Source organism: Myripristis murdjan, chromosome 14 (assembly GCF_902150065.1).
Source record: "Myripristis murdjan chromosome 14, fMyrMur1.1, whole genome shotgun sequence".
NCBI lineage: Eukaryota > Metazoa > Chordata > Actinopteri > Holocentriformes > Holocentridae > Myripristis > Myripristis murdjan.
The window spans coordinates 34,139,447-34,159,390 of NC_043993.1; the positions used below are offsets into that span (position 1 = coordinate 34,139,447).

At 41.3% G+C, this 19,944-nt stretch overlaps 1 protein-coding gene across 1 annotated transcript in view; it reads left to right on the forward strand.

The window, feature by feature from the left end:
- cadm1a (cell adhesion molecule 1a) overlaps window positions 1-19,944 on the forward strand; it is a 521,404-nt gene that overhangs the window by 374,528 nt on the left and 126,932 nt on the right. The window contains exon 3 of the mRNA XM_030068792.1: window positions 17,974-18,120. Coding sequence (XP_029924652.1) covers window positions 17,974-18,120 — 147 coding nt within the window. The remainder of the gene's footprint in view (window positions 1-17,973; window positions 18,121-19,944) is intronic.

Here is a 19,944-nt window from a genome sequence, read left to right on the forward strand (position 1 = left end):
ATGAGCGCATGCATATAAAACACACACACACACACAGCAGGATGACACACTCACACACACACACATGCACACACACACTCAGCATCCGCCCACCACTCAAGTGATCTTGACTCTTTATACTACACCAAGTTGCCCCCCCTCTTTCTCTCTCTCTCTCCATCCAGCCATGGCTCCCACATGACCCTCCATTTTCCTCTCCATTAGCGACACCAGCAGCCGCTTTCCATCCATCCCTCCCTCCATCCTTCCCTCCCTCCCTCGCTGTGCCTCTGTTTACTTCTCGATTTCTTTATTTGAATCTGGCACAATACCTCCCCACCGTCTCCTCTGAGCAAGGCGAGGGAGGAGGGCGAGGAGGAACGGGAGGGAAGGAGGGAGGGAGGAAGGGAGGGCGGCAGGAGGGAGGCGAGCCTGATCTGTGTTAATTTGCAGGAAGTGGTATAGGATGCAGTCGCAGCCCGGTTCATGAAACCGACGTTGAACAGCTGAAGATGTTGCACAGTGTGACGGGGCAGCACGGCTTAGAGGCCGGCTGGCTGCAGGCGGCTGGACGGCGACCAAAGGCGAGGCAAGGTCACTGTTAGGGATAGACTGATGTTTTTGGACTGAAGCCACCAAACCTCAGAAAAAAAACACAGGACAACTAGCAAGAAACTTTAAAAAACAAAGAAAACGACCTAAAAATTAGCACAAAAAATATTTTTACAAGAATGTCATCAGAAAATAGTTTTTTTAAAAAATCTTAGCAGAAAATTAGCAGAAAAAGAAATTAACAAAAAAAAAATTAAAAATGCAACACAACTATATTTGTAATTATTATAATTTCTCCCAAATTTGCTTAAAAACAATAAAATTACAACAACAAATAATAATGATTAAGTTACCATTAACATAGCAGGTCTTACAAGTCCAGCAAATGAGAGGAAAAACATAAATCAAACAATAATGTAAGTGACGCAGCTAACCTTATGAAGAAACTTTTATGCTTGCTGGTGAAGCGCTTCCAAGAGCTATTTGGATCACACAGAAATGGGGAAACTGCAAAAGCAATGATCTGACGCAGCCGTCGTGAAAACAGGCATCAGCAGGAGCATCAGCCGGTCTATAAAAGCTGCTAAAAACAGGCTTTTCAGTCACGACCGCTCAACAGGGACCCAAAGAAACTCCTACAGTTCCCCAAAAAGCGGGCCATGTCATCCAAGCTACAAAGTAAACAGCTGAACAAACACATGTCTTCATAAATAACTACTACTGAATAAAGGCGCAAGCAAATTTTTAAAAGCAGGTAATGCACACAGAATGACTAAATGAGTAACTATATCTGACATTAATGAATTAATATATATTCCTGTTAAGTTTCAGGCACAGCCATGGGCATCAGTTGGATATAACAAGGTGCTGCGCTTGCCATACTTCAGTCTGACTGAAAATTGATCCAGCAGTATTTAATAATTTTACTTGGGAGTGGAGATCAAACAAAACTCTGCAGATTTTTATCGGATGCCCAATTTAAAGAATTTAAGGGGGCTTTCAGGAGCGGTGTTGGCTGGAAGCCGATAGCTTGGTGACCTCAGTACATCTAATAATTCATGACATTGACCGAACAATATCTAGATAATTTAACAGAGAGACCAAAGAATAATGTCTAGTTATTCATCGTCTGTAGTTTTTCTCCTCATCCACTGCAAATTTTGTCGATACATGCAGGTTTGGAGGCTTTGGTGGAAATGAATTATGCAGAGACTTCATTATGAGCTTAGGTTTGGTAAAGTAATGCTTTGCTAGCTCAAATTAAGACCTCATGTTCATCCTAGACCGTTCACACAACAAATATGTTTTACAGAAAATTATGAAAATCAATGAATGTAAGAATTACTGTTCACTTTGTGTGTGTGCATGGTCAGTGGGTGTGTAAAAACATTCCTTGTGGATAAAAAAACACAGGGAAAGCACTGTCATACCGGTCTGTCTGCAAAAACAAACCAAAAACAGGTAGAAATTGAAGATATTTTTGATACCCATTGCCAGAGAGTCTATATGATTCAACATTTGATGCTGTTTGATGCTGTTTGAAGCCGGACCGTCCAGCTGAGGTGATGAAAATGTCCCTCTGTGTCTCATTGAGGTGTTCTGTGCTTGGCTGAGGTGCCGGCCAGTGTATTATTAGACTATATGGTATTTAGCACAGTGATTGTTGATGGATTGGCTCAAGTAATTTAAAAATGAAATTCTGTGTTGGAACTGAACTGGTTTGAGATTTTTGATCGGCTTAGAGAAACTAAAATGAGTCTTATTGGGTCTTTGTACATCAGAAGTGATTAAACCATTTACTGCAGCAGCATGTAAAGTGAATCAAATGCCATGTTTTCATGGCATTTTTATTTTTTAAACTGATTGACAACCGACACCTATAGAGGTGACAGCACGAATCTGAGTGGCATCATGGAGCTCAGTGATTTTGGTTCGTTGCGAGCAGACGGTTATGAGTCAAGATGCTGTGAGGGCACACAACCTGTTGTGGCAGCAATTTCTGAAAAGTCTCAAATGCAAAAGTAAAATGGTTATAAAATTGCTGTTAACAAGATCTTGGTGAATGTCTGCTTAGAAAAATACCAGAATTCAGTTTACTGAACTGGAGTAGCTACCATGGACCATGGACCAGACAATGAGGAACATCTGAAGAACTGTGGACATTGAAACTGACCAAGGTCCGGTCCATGTAGGAGTGTCCTCTGATTCTGAATATTTGTGAGGGTGCACATCTCATTTTGTATAGATATATTAACAAAAATGCCCCCAAAGGAAAAGTTGTGACATTATTGTTTAGAGCAGGGCACCGGCAGGATTGAGCATTTGATCTGGATTGTGGGAACCTCCAACCTGGCCCTCGGTTCAGCGGCCACAGAGGTCTAGACCCTGCAGCACTTTGGAGCACCTTTATTGATAAAATATACTTCCTAAACTTTGGTCTTTAGGACAATCAGACAGGGTGGCGTCATGCTGCCTCCATCTTTGGTAGACCGGTGTGGTTCCACATCAGAGGAGGTGGAATAGGCAGCACTAAACAACAGGAAGGACACAAGAACCTTACCTAACGTACCTTACCTGCAGCGGACATCGAGCCACAGAGCGAGCAGAGTGGCTTCTCCAGGGACTGTGTTACAGAAAACGTCCTATCTTTGAGTTTGGGAAGTGTTCGGTTTAAGACCTTAAGTCAATGTTCCTATGCTAATTTAAATGATTTTGCGTGTTTAGTCTAATATCTACAATGTAAACTTGACGTTTCTGCTAATCTCTTCCTCATTTTTCCTCCCTTTTCTCCAGCTGGTGGTTTCCTTTCATATGAAAATGATCTCTCAGAGACTTCACCCCAGCATTCCATCATCGTAATAAAGTCCTCCACATTAGTTTCCATGAAAAGCAGCAGCACTGTTGTGTTTTGATGACTTGGAAACCGGAAACTAATCCGCAGGGAAATGTTTGCTTTTTACGTGGCCTGAAGCTGTTTCGTGGCTGCAGTTCTGCCACGGTGTGAGTCAGAATAATGAAGCGGCGGCTCTCCAGTCCTTTGATATTCAAATTGTGAGGGTTTCTAATGATCCATTCATCATGACGTGGCTAATGGGTCTTTACGCTACTTGAGTCAAATACCGTTTTTAACCATAACAGTGCCAATTGTCAGACGCTTTCATCCAACCCTCTGGTGCCGTGATTACATGTACATTCTTTTTTACTTGGATTATATCAAATTAGTGAGATACCCAGCATTTGATGTCTTCATTATTTTGATTTTCAACATAACACAGGTTCAATCGCAAGCTGTGTCATGTATCCAAACGGTGAAAGCAGCAGCACCGGGTTTCTTACTCATCCCAGACAAGACGAGCTCTCAGTCTGGGACCTGTGCCTCTCCTCGTCTGGGTTCAAATGCCAGTGCCAAAATGTCAAAGCCGTGCCCACTAATTAAGAAATAAAATAAAGCGAATAAATACGGGAAAGAATAGCAATATCACCGAAATGACTAAACTGACAACTCTATGAAAAATCCAGGCTCAGCTGAAGGAAGGGAGACTCTGGTAAAGTTCAGCATGACCTGCGCTCAGGAAAGCTGTGTTCATCTCCTCCCATGATATGATATGCAGGATGGCACTCGCAAAGCAGGCTGAGGCTGAGACGTCTGGCTGCATACCATGAACAGCATGTTGAAAAATAAATGAGATGAATATATTTTCCTGAATACAGGTCATATTGAACTTTGCTGGAGTCTCTTTGCGATGGAGTGATCCAGCGCTGGAGTGAATTAAAAGAAGTTTGTATGTGGGTGAGCACGTCGGCTCTAAAACGGGCAAATCGGTTGACGCGAGGATCCTTCAGACTCAGCCGACAAAAAATGTAGAATAGGCCCGTAATGTATTAGTCAGTCCAGCCGACAATGAAAACCATGCATGATCAGCCTGATTTGATTTTTTTTTTTTAAACTAATTATAAACCATAATCAATCAGGTTATTTTTGTAAAAGCCAGATTTCAATATAAAGCTTTATGATCTCGCTCAAGGTGGGTCACAGTCTGGCCAGTGGTGTCTTGAAAAGACTTTTTTTTTTACCTGTTGGTGCCACAATGGTTGAACAATTGGTTTCTTTTTTTAGATGCAGGATATTGGTGTTAAAAAAAAAAAAGCACCCCTCCCCAGTGGTTCATTAATCCTTAGAAACCTGAGCAAATTGGCTTGATTTCTATCAAAATCATGGGGGGAGAAAGGCAGTGCTTCTGAAAAACCGCACCAGAGCCAACGAGTTGCTTTTCTTGTCGTCACGATGAAAAATAATGACTTATCAAATAATGGTATGTGAAATAACTTTTCTGCAGAAGTGACAAAATCATGTATTTGATCTTTGCTGTTAACCGAATCAAAGACAGTATTCATTCAATTCTGATTAAATTGTCAGATATAATACTTTTCATATGGAATTTACTCACAGTTTTATCATATTAAAGCTTAATGAAAGTTATACTAATATGTAAGTACAAATTAAAGCGTTAGAAGAGGCATTTTTGTAAGGATGCATCTTCTCAGGAAAAGTTACTTTGGGTCTACATGTTCCTGTGTTAAGACGCTGTATTTTTCTACTTTCTAGTCTCAGAGGGAAACTGGAAGTGGTTCCCCCATATCAAGAGACTTCATTGCTGAGCTTCCACCACGGCAGTTGTGTCCTGCGTTTTAAACAAGCACTTGTGATGTACAGTGGGTTTTTGGTGAGCCAGAATGCATGTAAATTGATCCGTGAAAATGCCATTCAAGCAGTTATACAGCTTCCCTAAGATTTTCATGGATATACAAGGGATTATTAACCTATCCCCTGCTTGTAATTTCCCCGGAATTACTAACACGAACTTCTGTCATCGACTGTCAGATAGTTTTGGCTGAACGGCCGGGGAGAGAAGCGGCGTGAGAGCAAACACAGCGTGGTGAAACTGTTCCCGGCACGACAGCTCACAGAAAAACAGAGTTTGGAGACGTTGTATTTCCACCAAAACGTGGGATCGGAGCTCCTCGTGTGTTTGTCTCGATGTTACCTGATAGGAGCCTGCGCATTTTCACAGCAGCACTTAAACTAAATGTCACGGATTCATTTTAGCCCCATTTCTCTACTTAGCATCATGAGGCCATTTCTCGATTTTAAAGCATAAACTACCTGAGCTACCTCATCTTATACTACTTTGTCTTTTTCATGGGGCTTTAAAATAACTAACTTTAACCCTAACGTTATATGCTTTGGCAGAGTAGCAGCTTTCATTCAAACATGCAGCCCAAAGTGTTTCACATTGCAAGGTTAAAAGAATGCAAAAATAAAATAAAAATAAAAATAAAAGCAGTATACAGCAAAAAAAAATATGCTTGATTAAAAGTTACAATAAAAACTTTGAAATGACCTTACATGAATACCATTTCCTGCAAAAAACAAACAAACAAACAAACAAAAAAAACCCTGTAAATTAAAATTTCAGCCAATGAGACCTTCTCGTCCACGTCATCCCATCAAATAAAATTGCAAATATGTTGTTTTACTTTGAAATATGTCCCTCCAGATTTTTTACTATCCGTTGTCTTTGCAATTATTCATCAATTAGGAAGAAGTTAAACGATGATGTTTATGAAAGATGCAACCAGGAACACCTGATTCGAAGATTTGAGCTTCCCACCCTGAGCGTGACGTCAGAGGAGAACGTCCGCCGTGTGAATGTGATCTATGAGCTGCTGTACAAACGACCTGTGGGGGTTGTTTTTGCCGGAGGACAGTCTCCTGTGCTCCATCGCTGAAATACAGGAGCACTCACTTGAATTCCTTGCGCATTATCATATGCGAGCTACGCTATAGCGAGTGTGCCCACACCCACCGCTGAGGGCTGGGAAATCCTCCAGGGGGAGATTATTTCACTAAGCGTAGTAAGAGCTGAAATTTGCTTTACAACAAATACAAACGTATAGCTCAGCGATGAGGTGCAGGCGGTGCTGCAGCATCGCGGCGTAGCAGCGCTGGGACAAAAGCCACTCTCACTGCAAGCAACACTCAGCAAAGGTCTTGATACCCGATTCTTACATAACACGCCACTCATCCACAGCTCTACCAAACAGCAGTGGGAGGGGGAGAGACTCTCTGTGTGTGTGTGTGTGTGTGTGTGTGTGTGTGTGTGTTGTGGAGAGGCAGGGGGGTGCAGGAAGGCTAAAAGATTTTTAATGTGACTGCAGTTTTCAGTCATGCAGTAATGTATTGTTGTTATTTTAATACAGCGCCCTCTAATTACCATCACTCTTGATTAACAGACAAATGACATTTTTTTTAAACAATATATTTATTATTTTATATTAAACAAGACAATAGCCAAAAAAAAAAAGAACAAATTATACACAATAATTACAAAAAATGCACACACATACGGAAAGAAAAACACACACACACAAAAAAAAACAAAGACAAAAACAAACTAAAAGGCTATGCAACATCCTCCAGCATTATATAGAGAGCCACATCAGTTTGAGGTACTTCCATTGTCATCATCTCTATTCATGTCCAACACATCAACATCCCTTAAGTAATTAGTGAAAGGTCCCCAAACTTTATCATACATTTCAATTTTCTTCTTCAAAATATAAGTTATCCAACTGCTCATTTCTCTAAGCCACTGACCCACCTGAGGTCTCTGAATTTTCTTCCATGATAAAGCAATTGAGCATTTTGCTTGGAGTAGACACATATGTATAAGAGCTACTTTGCTTTTTGGTATGACTAGGGTGTTAGGATATAAGCCCAAAATAAAAAAAAATAAAAAAATAAAACATTTTTTGAGCTGTATTTTGTGCTGAGAGTATTGGTAAAACTCATTTTCTATTTTCTGGAGGCAGTTGTTTAGAAAAATTTGTGATTCTATAAAAAGACAGTTGTTAGTTTAGCTTGTGTATACACTATATGGACAAAAGTATTGGGCCACAGCTCTTAATCACTGAATTCAGGTGTTTCATTCAGTCCCGATGCCACAGGTGCATAAAACCCAGCACCTGGTCATGCAGTTTGGCTTTAAAAAACAACCACGGAGACTCAGCCACCAGGGGGCAGCAGCACGTAAAGTTACAGAGCGGGGTGGCCAGGCGCTGAGGCTCATAGTACGTAAAAGTGTCCGACGCTCTGCCGCCTCAGTAACTGCAGAGCTCCAAACCTCCTCTGGCATCAACATCAGCACAGAAACGGCAGCCTCACATCACCGAGCACGACGCCGAGCGGCGGACGGAGTGATGTAAAGCACGACGCCGCCAGACTCTTTAGGAGTTTGCTGGAGGAGGGGTCACGCTGTGGGCTGGTGGTTCTGGGCTCGGCCTCGGCCCCTCAGCTCCACTGAAGGGAAATCTGAACGCTTCAGCTCACCGACACATTTTGGACAACTCTCTGCTTCCAGCTCTGTGGGACCAGTTTGGGGAAGGAAGGCCCTTTCCCGTCCCAGCATGACTGAGCCCCAGTGCACAGAGCAGCTCCATAAAGGCGTGGCCGGCTGAGTTTGGGGTGGAAGAACTTGAGCGGCCCGCACAGAGCCCCGACCTCAACCCCATCCAACACCTTTGGGATCAACTAGAACAGAGACTGCGAGCCAGGCCCTCTGGTCCAACATCAGAGTCTGAGCTCACAAAGGCTCTTCTGGATTAACTCCAACATCTGGCAGAAAGCCTCCCAGAAGAGAGGAAGCTGTTCTAGCTGCAAAGGGACCAACTCCATATTAACGCCTCTGGGTTTAGAAGGGAGCTCAGAGAAGCTCAGTGTAGCTGTGATGTGTAAGTGGCCCAATACTTTTGTCCATACAGTGTAGCTGCCTAAACTCATCTAGATCTCTCTCTGTTTGGACTGTTTATTCATTGATCAGTGAGGCACAGTGGGAAGTAAAGTCAAGGACACACAGCGCGGCCACACGTGGCGTGGCGGCTGATATTTGGTACGCTTGCGGCCGGAGGTGTGCCGCACACCTGACGCGCAAATCCTGGTAATCCTTGACACCAAAATTGCACTTCAGGTCCCTGCTGCCGCGCCTTTCCTCCTGTTTTTAGCTGCAGTCGAGCCTCCCGGTGAGTCACCGAAAATAAATGCGACTATTGCTGGCACAAAGCCCTGCCATCCACCGCCATGAAAACAGAGCCTTTTACTTAGTTCTTTGGCATGCTCTTTAAAGCAACACAGTGCTTTTAAGACTCAATCAGATGCTTTGTCTTGCATCTGAATGAAGCTCAATGTTTTTTTTTTTTTCTTGTCTGGTATCACCAACTTTAGCTTTGGTCTATTTTGGATTGTGGTACAATGGGTGCATTATCAAAGTACTGCCAATGGAAGGGCTGGTGACACCGAATCTGTAATTTCAGTTCCTATTTGCATCAAAATAAATTAGTCAGATTTTAGAGCACGAGTCTTTGTGGTAATTCATATGACCTTTTGAGAGGAAAGTGCACCCTAAAATACTTTATATGTATTTTTAGGCAAAGTAGAGACAGAGAAAGGAGATTTTCCACCACGTCTTGATGTCAGAATATGAGAAGAATATGGTGACTTAATAACTGTTATGCACACAAGCGGTTAACAGACAGCGACTGAAGAGCAAGGGGCTGCAACAGGAGCATATTAAAGGGATAGACCGTGTAATCTTGTGATCTGTGGCTAATCCAGGAAGCAGTTACATAAACTCCAAATCAGTTTTACACTGTAGCCTCCTTTCAGCTTCGTCACAGAGGACGCATATAGTCATGAAAATGGACTGGTTTTTAATAACTGACTTTGAGTGATAGGATATCCTTCAGAAATAAAATAAAATAAATTTAAAAAATATATATATCAATACTCAATTCAGCTGGGTTTTCCGCAAATTTTAACGTTAATATTATATTATGTATGTAATATTATATTTTGTTCTCACCATCTGAATCTGAAACATCATAGGATATATAACATCACCTATGAATTTCATTGATCTCTAATAGTGGGCAATCATACTTGCAACAATATCAACAACAATTCAAATGAGCTAATTTGCCATAAATTAACATAACCCCTGAAAAAAAAAAATCTGAATTTATTCTGTCATTGTTGGACCTTCAGGTCAACTTTGATGCACCTTGTAATCTACATAATACATTTAGTGCTTTTGTTTTCTACGTATTAGAGAAGAAGACCACATGTCCCAGCATATAGATATGATGTGTATTTGTTTACTATGTGCGTGCTGGTTGTTGGCTGTATTGGTGGCTAAACAGTTTCCCCTTTGGGGATTAATAAAGTTGTCTTATCTTATCTTATCTTATATAGAAACTGGTCATTTTACCTGTGACGTGATGAGAACACAGATGACAAAGTCATCCATCTGTACCCATGTAAGGTGGTGAGCAGTGGCACGAATAATGTGGGCTGACCAGAAATACTTTCAGAAACAAACCATCATCAGTCAGAAAGACTTGATTATATTTCATCTTTAAAATGCAGTATTTAAATCTGTAGACCATATAATAAAAACAATATTTTTTTATTGCTAGAAGACCAGTCTTTGTATTTTGGCTAATGCTTTTGGCTACTGTTACTGATGGTAACAGGCCTGGTGTCATACATTATTTGAATATACACTGTAATCCTAATCTAATGTTTCTGTTATGGCAGCTCCTGTGTGTGAGGTGGATGCTGTGAGGAGCTCGGTGTGTCTGTGTTACGGTCCCGTGCAGCTAAAACATTTTGAACAGCCGAGTCGTGTGTGTTTACATTGTGTTTAAGTTTCAAACTAACAAGCACTAATTCATAATAAGTCTTTATCAATCCAGAATGGGCAGCTTTGAACAGCTTTGATCAGTTTTTTGTCCATTTTGTAGCTGCCACGTGGAACTTCACATCAGTACAAAAAAAAAAAAAAAAAAAAAAGAGAGCATGGAAATTTGATAGGCTATTGACCGGCAATAACAGCGAAAAAACCTGAGCTGTGGCCAACTCGCCTTGGCCGACATCCACATGTTGGCCAAGTCGCCCTGATCGCTCAGTTCTATAATAAATGAACAGACTAGTGGTGACTTGTTGATCATCTTGCTGGCAGAGTGAATGCATAATTAAACTCTCTACCCGGTCAACTTTTTGCTTTTCCAGCAGCAATGATGGTGGCAGGTAGGATCTGCAAAAAAAAAAAAAAAAAAAAAAAAAAAAAAAACAGGACCAAGTGAGAGCCAAGCCGTTTGATTGGTCCCAGTTAGGACTTCTCCAACCAACAAGGAACCGGTTCTGTTCTGGTTCAGGAATCTCATTTCTTCCCGTTCTGATCAACCAAGAATAAATTGGTTTGGAAGCGGAGAGGAGTGTTCCCAGCCAGAACCAAAAAATAGTCTGACCTGAAGTGGGAGCCGTGACAACAAGAGTGGGTGTGTGCTGTTCTGCAGGGAAAGATTGGAGACGGCAGAAAAATCAAGGAGCATGCAGCGGTCTGCCAAACGGCATCTCCTGAATTTCAGGAAGAGATGAAAGGGGATTCTAGAAAAAAAAAGTAAATTGTATCTCGAAATCGCTGAAGAGTTCTCGACGGCGGGGTTCATTAACCCTCTATGGTACGATGTTGCCCTCAGGCAACGAACCCATTTTTGGCCTGTCAAATATCTACAGTGCACCCCTTTAAATGATGCAATACTTTAAAAAAGAGGGAAAACCATAAGGAACCAATTACAATATTTAATTTGTCACATGATTTCCAGGAAGCCATTCTGAAAACATTTTTGGCGGGCTTTTTCTCAGGAAGCAGCTCTGCTATCTTGCTGCAACAAAAGACGTTCGAAACGTGATTTGGCCCTTTTTTGCCTGGAAAAAAATACTTTCCAAAAAATAGGTGAGTAAACTTTATGTTTTGATAGTTTCATGCAAGTTATTTGCTAATTAAATAGTAGAAACTTGTTAAAATGCAGTCTTTAGTCTTTAGTCTATTTTGAGACATAAAAACATTCCAAACATTTTTTTCGTCACTGGCATCATAATGTGTACCATAGAGGGTTAAAACACCAAATTATCAAGCTAAAAAAAAAACCAAAATACAAAAAAAAACCTTAAAGGAGTACAGAGACTGGCCGGCGCTGGATGCGTAAGGGGGGAGAATCTCCGTCGGAAATGTGTGCCGGCTCACAATTTTAGCACCTGGATTCCAACAATCCTGAATGGAAGTGGCTCAGGGACAAAAACTGCTGTGTCATAAAAGATAAATGTGTTCCAGTCATGATAATAATTGATACCTACATCATACGGTGTCATGTTATTGGCCCTCAGTGACGTGTTAGGTTTGGTGCCTGTTGTTTTCAGAGCCTCTCTGCTGTTACTGTAGATACACTTATTTGTTAAAAAAAATAATAATAATAATAAAAAAAAGGAAAAGGAACTTTGTAGTCAGCACTCTAGTTGGTAAACATTATATAAATACCATAAAACCCCTGAGGGCATTCTTTACTGTGTTTATGAGCATGTCATTGCTGTAGTTCAGCGCAACTTTACTTTTATTGCATCATTACCTTGAATGAATTGTACCCATAATCAAAAGAATGCCCTCTCGGGTGTTGTTGCGTGTATTCATACACCCACATTCAGCAACGTTACATTAACAATCAGCTCCCCCAGCCAGTGACACAAAGCCATATACACAGTCAGACGTGCACACACACACACACACACACACACACACACATCCATGAAAACACGCAATCAGACGGGATTGAATGCAATCAGACTTTGGAAAAACAGACACACTCTTTCTCTCTCCTGTACACACACACACACACACACACGCGTGCACACACAGTCCCGGTTCGCTTCGGCTTGTCATGTTCATCAGCAGGAGTTACAGCAGCAAAATGAGGAGAAAATGATTGTGTGCCATTCACCGACCATGTACGGGGATCCACAGCTTGTCCGTCGAAATGTTGGAGGGAAATTAACATCTCCAAACGGGTAGTGATAACAACCAGCGCAGATGGCAGCGTGCCACCAAACAACAACAACACCAAAAAGATTGAGGCCGTGCTCCATCATACTGTGTCTTACTGAGAGAGGAGTGTGTGTGTGTGTAAATCCATCACAGACTCACTGTAAATAATAAAAATGGCAATCTCACTACTATTGCTACTTATAATAATAATAATAATAATAATCGCTTGGGGGGTAATACTCGTGGTACAAGTGAGTCTGGATTAATATTAAAAATCAGCAGCAATCTTTTTATCCTTCAATCTCAAGTACAAGATACTTATTATGTGCAAAACAAAAAAATAAAATTGAACAAATCCTTATTTATTGAGTTGAATGAAATCAGGATAATGCAGCGGCGTGCTTGTGCCTGATATAAGTCTGTCTCGCCGTCACAGTGGCCATCTGTGCCGCGCCGCTCCCTTCGCGCGCATTTTCTCAGCGAAACAAATGCAAACATGCCATTTTCAGCCCTGGCAAATGGAACATGGCATTTCCTCTCCTCTTGCAGTCTTAGTGAATTTGGGCCCCGGGCGAGCTTTGTGCACTGCAGTCTGGAGTGTCATCGTCTGACAACTTTAATCTGGGACTGGCTGCCTCAACTTTTTGACACGGATGGCTAAGGGCTGAAGTGTAACCTTTTTTGGAGGGCCGTGGGCCAAATACGCTACCGGCTGTTGAAAATTGAGAAATGTCACAGGTAGAGATGCGATTAGATAAAACTTGAATGAAACCTATGAGCAAATTGAAACACTGCAGTGGCAAATAGTAACAGAAGGCAGTATAAATAAGTATAGTACTATTTAACATAATGCAAGCGCTGTGCTGGAGCACGTTGAAATGAAAACTCTGAAATTGAAAATATGCGGTGTGTGCAAATGTCAGCAGTAAAGAATTCTGACAAAAAGAAATGATTGAAAAATATGAAATCATAAAAAATAGACGTTTTTTTTTTTTTTTTTTCAAATCTGTGGCATTGGAATGAATAAAACATTTCTTTAAGAAAAAAAAAATCAATATATGCAATAATGATACAATCAAAACTCAGCGGCACTTCTGATATTGTTTTTTTTTTTTGTTTTTTTTATTAGTTATATTTAAAAACACAGCAACAACCAAGTGAAAATATCTCATTCTCTAAAAGCCTTGGGAGAGGCAGAGGGTATGGAGATAGTTTTGGCTCACCAAGGCCACACTGATCAATACTTCCCGCTTCAGAAAGCCTACGAAATACTAACAACAACATTCCCCCCCCCCCCCCATTAAAATCTGCCCATGTGAGGCATCAGCAAACATTTTTGGCTCTTCCCACCGAAATCTAATGTACAGACCTCAAACTTAGATTATATGAAGCCGTCCCCGGCATGATGAAAGATAAAGGTATCAAAAGAGAAATCCCTTTTCCCACACAGCCTTTTAAGTGCTGTTTTATCACTGCTGGTGAGCGATAATCCTCCGCTCATTAGGCTATTCAATAATCAATTACACAGTACTTAACAGCGCACAGTTTTTTTTCTCCCATTGTCTTGCGCAGGAATGTGATGTCAATTAAAAAAAAAAAAAAAAAAAAAAAAATTATTTCTGATGCTACAGTGGAGAGTTGCCTGTCCTAGATTTATTTAGATTCTCCTAGCACTTCCAGTTTTCCAAGCCGTGCAGCTCATATTGCATGGTAGATTGGACAGATGTGCACTTCAAAGCTTCGCCGAATACTAACACAGTCTTTGTAGAGGCTGTGCTCGTCTCCCCTCCCTCCCTCCCTCCCTCCCCTCCCTCCTCAGTTTTCACGGTACTCCTGACTGCCGGGATTGACATATGTTGCGTGCGCTTGCGATCGAGCTCCTCAGCCCTCGCCACGCACTCCGGCGCCGCTCTCCTCGTCTGTTTAGTGGTTAAATGGGAGGTAATAGCGCCTTTGTCTGTGAACTCTGTCTCATTTGCGACGGGAATAAGCCAAATTAAGTGACAGGTTTATGCACTCACAGGAAATGTATTAAGCACAGCGCAGACTACCAATTACTGTATATATTGCTCCCACTAACACTCAGGTGCCATCATCGTAATATCACAATATGAATCCCGGTTAGATTCATCTCTTGCTGTTCCCATACATACTGTAGCTGCAGCACTGTAGAACCAAATGTAGCTCACTTAAAGGGAGAGTTCACCCATTTTGAGAAATTAAATATTAGCTGTTGTGTAGGACAGTAGTGGTGCTGATCTTCCTCTCATTGTGCTGGATACTGGCTGTGATGCTCCAAATGCTAACTGTTAGCCTCCTGCCATTGAGCTGGACTTCCCCCCGGCTAACACTCTTAAAAAAAATAACCACTTTAATCCACTCAGATTATGAAATAAATGAAGTTTGACTTTGATGAATTTTTACAGCCTGAAGTGACATAAAAAAAAGTATGGAAGTGCAGAAAAAATACCAGCTCTTTCTGGATGTTGGTAAGAATAATTTCAGCAAAATTATTGTCCATGTGTATTCAGTAACTGTATGTACATTTTAGTTTCAGAAAGTAGTTTGTAAAGTGATGTTTCTGAGTGTCACTGAGGTGATGCACAGTTGAGGTGGCTTAGTTAGTAGTAATAGTTGGTGTTTGGTGCAATACATTACACTGTACCTCACTACTACGCACTTTATTTTTATACTGTTATGATTCTGTGAATCTGGTACCTGTATATTTTTATATATTTTATATTTTGTATTGTTGTGTTATATTTTTTCCTGCACTGAAATTGGAGTTGCTGCAATTTCATTCTACTATTGTAAAATGACAATAAAGGGCATTCTGATTCTGATTCTGATTCGGATTCAAAGGTGAGTCAGGAGGAAGTTTTGCATGAGCAAGGAAGTCCGGTTGATTTTTATTTATTTTTTTTTTTCCCAGTCGGCAGGGATACTTGACATGAGACGGAGATTTTACAAGTGCTGCTTTCCCCAAACTGAACAGCACGTACGACGGCAGAGTGCACACGAATAACAGTTTTGCTCAAATTACAGTTCATACCAGTGTGTTTCCTGTTATCAACATCCAGAAAGATCCGGTAACTTCTTGAGTTGGTATCATTTGTTTTTCCTCGTTGAACACATGTACACATGTTGGAGGGCTCAGATAACAACTTTCTCCAGAGACAGAAAATGATGGCTGGCCAGTGAGGTTGTGGATCGATATAAACTGCAGCCGGTTTATATCGATTACTTTGATTATATTGCACCAGTTTCAAAATCTTTGCACAGTTACATCACAGACCGACGGAGGAAGTGTGCTGTTAGTCCTGCCCTCCTCCGCTTGCCGCCACAACCTTTTCCTCTCATCTTGATGAGCCGTCATCTGTCTTGAAGCTGAGGTATAAGCGGCATCCATAAACTCACCACAGGTGTTGAAGAAGCAGATGGTGAGTGTAGTCAATCTGCAATAATAAAAAAAAAAAAAAAAAAAACCCAACAGATGTCCACCGTGTTTTCAATATTTAGCTTCACTTAACTTTCTTTTCTCGCGGCTTTCCTCTGTGGTTGTTGATGCTGGCCACGCCTCGAGTCACCGCAAGTCGCCACGCCTGTTCGACACACCCACAGCAAAAGGATTCAGGTTAAAAAAAAAAAAAAAAAAGGTTGTTTAGTTATTATTTTCATATTAAGAAGGTAAATACTGCAGTTTTAAACTCCCCCTGCCTGTTGAGGTGCGAGTGTTGTTGAGCAGCACCTCTGACAGTGTCCTGCGTGGCATCAGCACACGTTTGTTATGTTGGTCATTAATTAGTGTAGAGTAAAGCCCCCGATCCTCCTCCACCACCTTGGAGCACATGTCAGAGCTGTTTATTTACCACCACAAGAACAATTAAGCAGATGACAAGACAGCCGCGCTTTGAAGTCCCTCCTACTGCCTCCACTTGTGCCTCACTTTCCACCAGAACTTAGCAGACGCCGTGCAACACCCTGCCGCTGTCTTGTAACCTTCAGCGGATCCCTTGAAATACATTTTGTAGCATGTTAGCATATTATCATTACCAGATGCCCACCCCTCCACCCACCTTCATACATCTTTGAAAAATGAGCTTCAGTCTTGAATATTAAAGGCAGTGAGGTTCATTTATTTTGGGCCGTGTTTGGGCCACCAAGGGGAGCTGATTTGAATCTCGTTTGTTAAGCTGTCTATCCTTATCTGTCAGCATCAGAGGATGCAATTTCTCTCTTCCCACCTCATCCTCCTTGTCTCTTAAATGGCGGGGATATTTAGAGGTGCTTGACAACTGAGGCATGCAAATTAGCATTTGATGTTTCTCGCTCCCTTTTACTTTCTGTCTGCTCTCACCCCTCTCCACCCCTGAGCCGGTCCTTTTAGCCTCCTAGGGAGGGATGCATTTGTGATGTTATTTTTGTAGCTATGTAGGAGGCAAGCCGTGTTTTTTTTTTTTTTTTTTTTTTTTTTTTTTTTTTTTTTTGCATAAGGGGAATCACAAAAACCTTTATCCATAAGTTATTTCTCAGCCTCAGTTGAAAGCTCGCGAATGCTAATGTGGAACTTTACACCAGTAGATCCATACGATGGGGCGTATTCTAGATTAGCTGAGAGTTTTCGGTCTTATTAGCAGGCTGGAGTCTGCATTTGATTAGATTTTCGGTCAGAAGGGGCAACATATTCTTATAACTGAAGCACTTATGAAAAATTGTGTGCCTGCTATAAATTCACGGCTTATGAAAGCAGCATAGAGGAACTCCCACCTCCTCTTATCAGTCCACGTCTTCGCAACAGCAATCAACTCTGTAAGGTGCAACGCTGGCGCAAATCTCACAAATGACTTTTTTTTTCTCTTGAGGTGACCTGTGCGAGTGGCTCTTCATTAGTATTTTCGCATCAAGGGTGTTGTACGCTCATCAACTCTTTTTGAGCTCCTTTGAGCTTCGCAACCAGGCAGGGGTGCATTATTCTGGAAATTATTCTTTATTGTTTGGTTTTCAGGTGAAGCCTTACGAACCGCCTGTGACAATGGACAGTACAGATATTTAAACCACATTTTCACACAGCTCTCCTTTATATTTTACATGCTGACTATTCTATCATATTTCTGGAAACCTCTGTGGAAATTTAAACTGATAACCCTCACAATGCTTGTTTAGATTGAATTAGTTGGCGTCTTTTGTGAAAGGCGGTGAGTGCTGCAGTGTTTTATTTATGTTTGCACCTTTCATACATGCAGTTTGACCCAGAAATCATTCCAGGAAATGTTCTGCGTAATTCCAGATAATATCCCCCCCTCAAGACTTGGTGAAATGCCCATCATGTAAAGCAAGTGAGCCGGTCTCGAGACTGGACTTGCGGTGTCTTTCTGATTGGTTGCTGTCAGTGTGGAGGCGCAGTGAGAGGTTCTCCTGTAGGTTGCCGCTCATTAAATTCTTGCTGCGATGAAACACTTCTAACTGACATGCTTCTCTTTTTCTTCTTCTTCTTCTTCCTCGACAGTGGTGAGTCAGAACTTAGTGACTGACAATGTGTCGGTGGTGGAGGGCGAGATGGCTACCATTAGCTGCCGGGTGAAGAACAACGACGACTCGGTCATCCAGCTGCTCAACCCCAACAGACAGACAATCTACTTCAGAGACATGAGGCGTGAGTACAAAACAAGCGTGCAAGAAAGCGCATTCACTTCAGCTGTTCTCCCTCCACAGTGTTTGTTGCCAAAATCCATGCCGGACTCAAGCTCCTGCCCGTCCTTCCATCACCGTTTCAAAGAGGCACTCTTCCCCATCTTTTCCAGAAAATTCACAATGGTGGAATTTATTTATTATTTATTTATCCTTTATTTTACCAGGAAGGTCCCATTGACACACAGTGTCTCTTCTTCCTGGGAGTCCTGTTCAAAATGGCAGCATAAAAAGTTTCAAACACAGAAGGACACCAACTACACATAGAAACACAAAGACAAAGACTGACAAAACAATACAGGCTAAACCAGGGCTAGGATCACCAGCACTAAGCACAAAAACCAACAGCGTGTTGTAAGTGGGCTAAATTAGGCAATGACATTGTTCTGTTCTAAGGACAGTATTTAACAGACTTTTAAAAACATGAAATGTAGGTAGTCTTTGGGCAAATTGAATCGTAGGCAACTGGACGCATGAACTGATGAAGCCCCTTGGATAAGAGGCGAAACGTCTTCCTAAGACAAATACGAGTCCAGTTGCGTACGATTCAATTTGCCCAAAGAGAACGATGACCTGGATAAATGAGAATATCCATAGACAAATGTAGGTAGGGAATCTAAGTTAAGGAGGCTTTGCAGCTCATTCCATGCATGTGGGGCACAGGCATGGAAGGCAGAGGAGTTTGAAGAAGCTTATGTGAAGAACGTGTATTATATATAGGCTGCATATGTAATGGGGTCATTTGCACATTAAGGCTTTAGCTATGAAAATTAAAAGATGTATTTTCCTGCATGAGGTGAGAGGAACAACAACTGAGACTGAGCCTAAACGGCCACGTTCTGCGTCAGAATGAGAACATGACGAGAAACATAAAAAACAGCATCGTCTATAAATGCAGATATTTCACCCAAAAGAATATGTGAAGCCACCTCCAGGGGGCGACGTACAGCACTATAACTGTGCTAAACAGTTTTCCCACAACTGTGCATTGCTGAAACCAGTGCTTTAGAAGATACACATTTCTTCTTGTGTATAGAAAAAGGTCAACACCACGTAGCCTCAATGTGAGTGGAAATCTTCCGAAACTGACATCGTACATCATGGATTTCATTATGTCTTCAGTATAATGTGTTTATTATATTTTTTAGTCTCACAGCAGCCATGGTTCAGCCTCCTCTCTCTACAGGCTTTGGTTTGTCCTTGACAGGCCTCCGTACTGCTTTTACAAATAGTTTTGGACATAAAATCACAAGTTGCACACTATGTGTACTTGTGCCTTGTAAGGCTTTTTTTCAGCAGTTTTACCATTACTTACCTTTAATCCTTAGCTTTACTTTTACTTTCTCACTGAGCTAACACAGTCAACTTCAGTCCAGTTTACATCAAATCTGTCACAGACATTTCCATGGCATTGCATCATAAACTGTCCAGCAGTCAAAAAAAATCTCATCTTTATCTATTTGAGTTAACTAATATTGAGGTACACAAATTTCTCCATGATTGTGGTTTATCAGCATTACAACATTATTGCGTTGCATTAGCTGAGTTGTTGTCTAGATAGATTGCTGGCCTTCCTACCTAGCAGCTGTATTTGGATAGCTTCTTTTTTTCTTTTAAGCTGCTATGCAATCACATCATGTTAATTCATGTTTTACTTTTTTTCAGTAATACTCAAGTACATTTTCCACAGAGCAACAGTACTCAAGCAGACTATTTTATTACCTTCTTTTGGTCCATTAATCATTGGCTGCTTTGTAATCATTTCAATGGCATTTAGATTTTCCAGGTG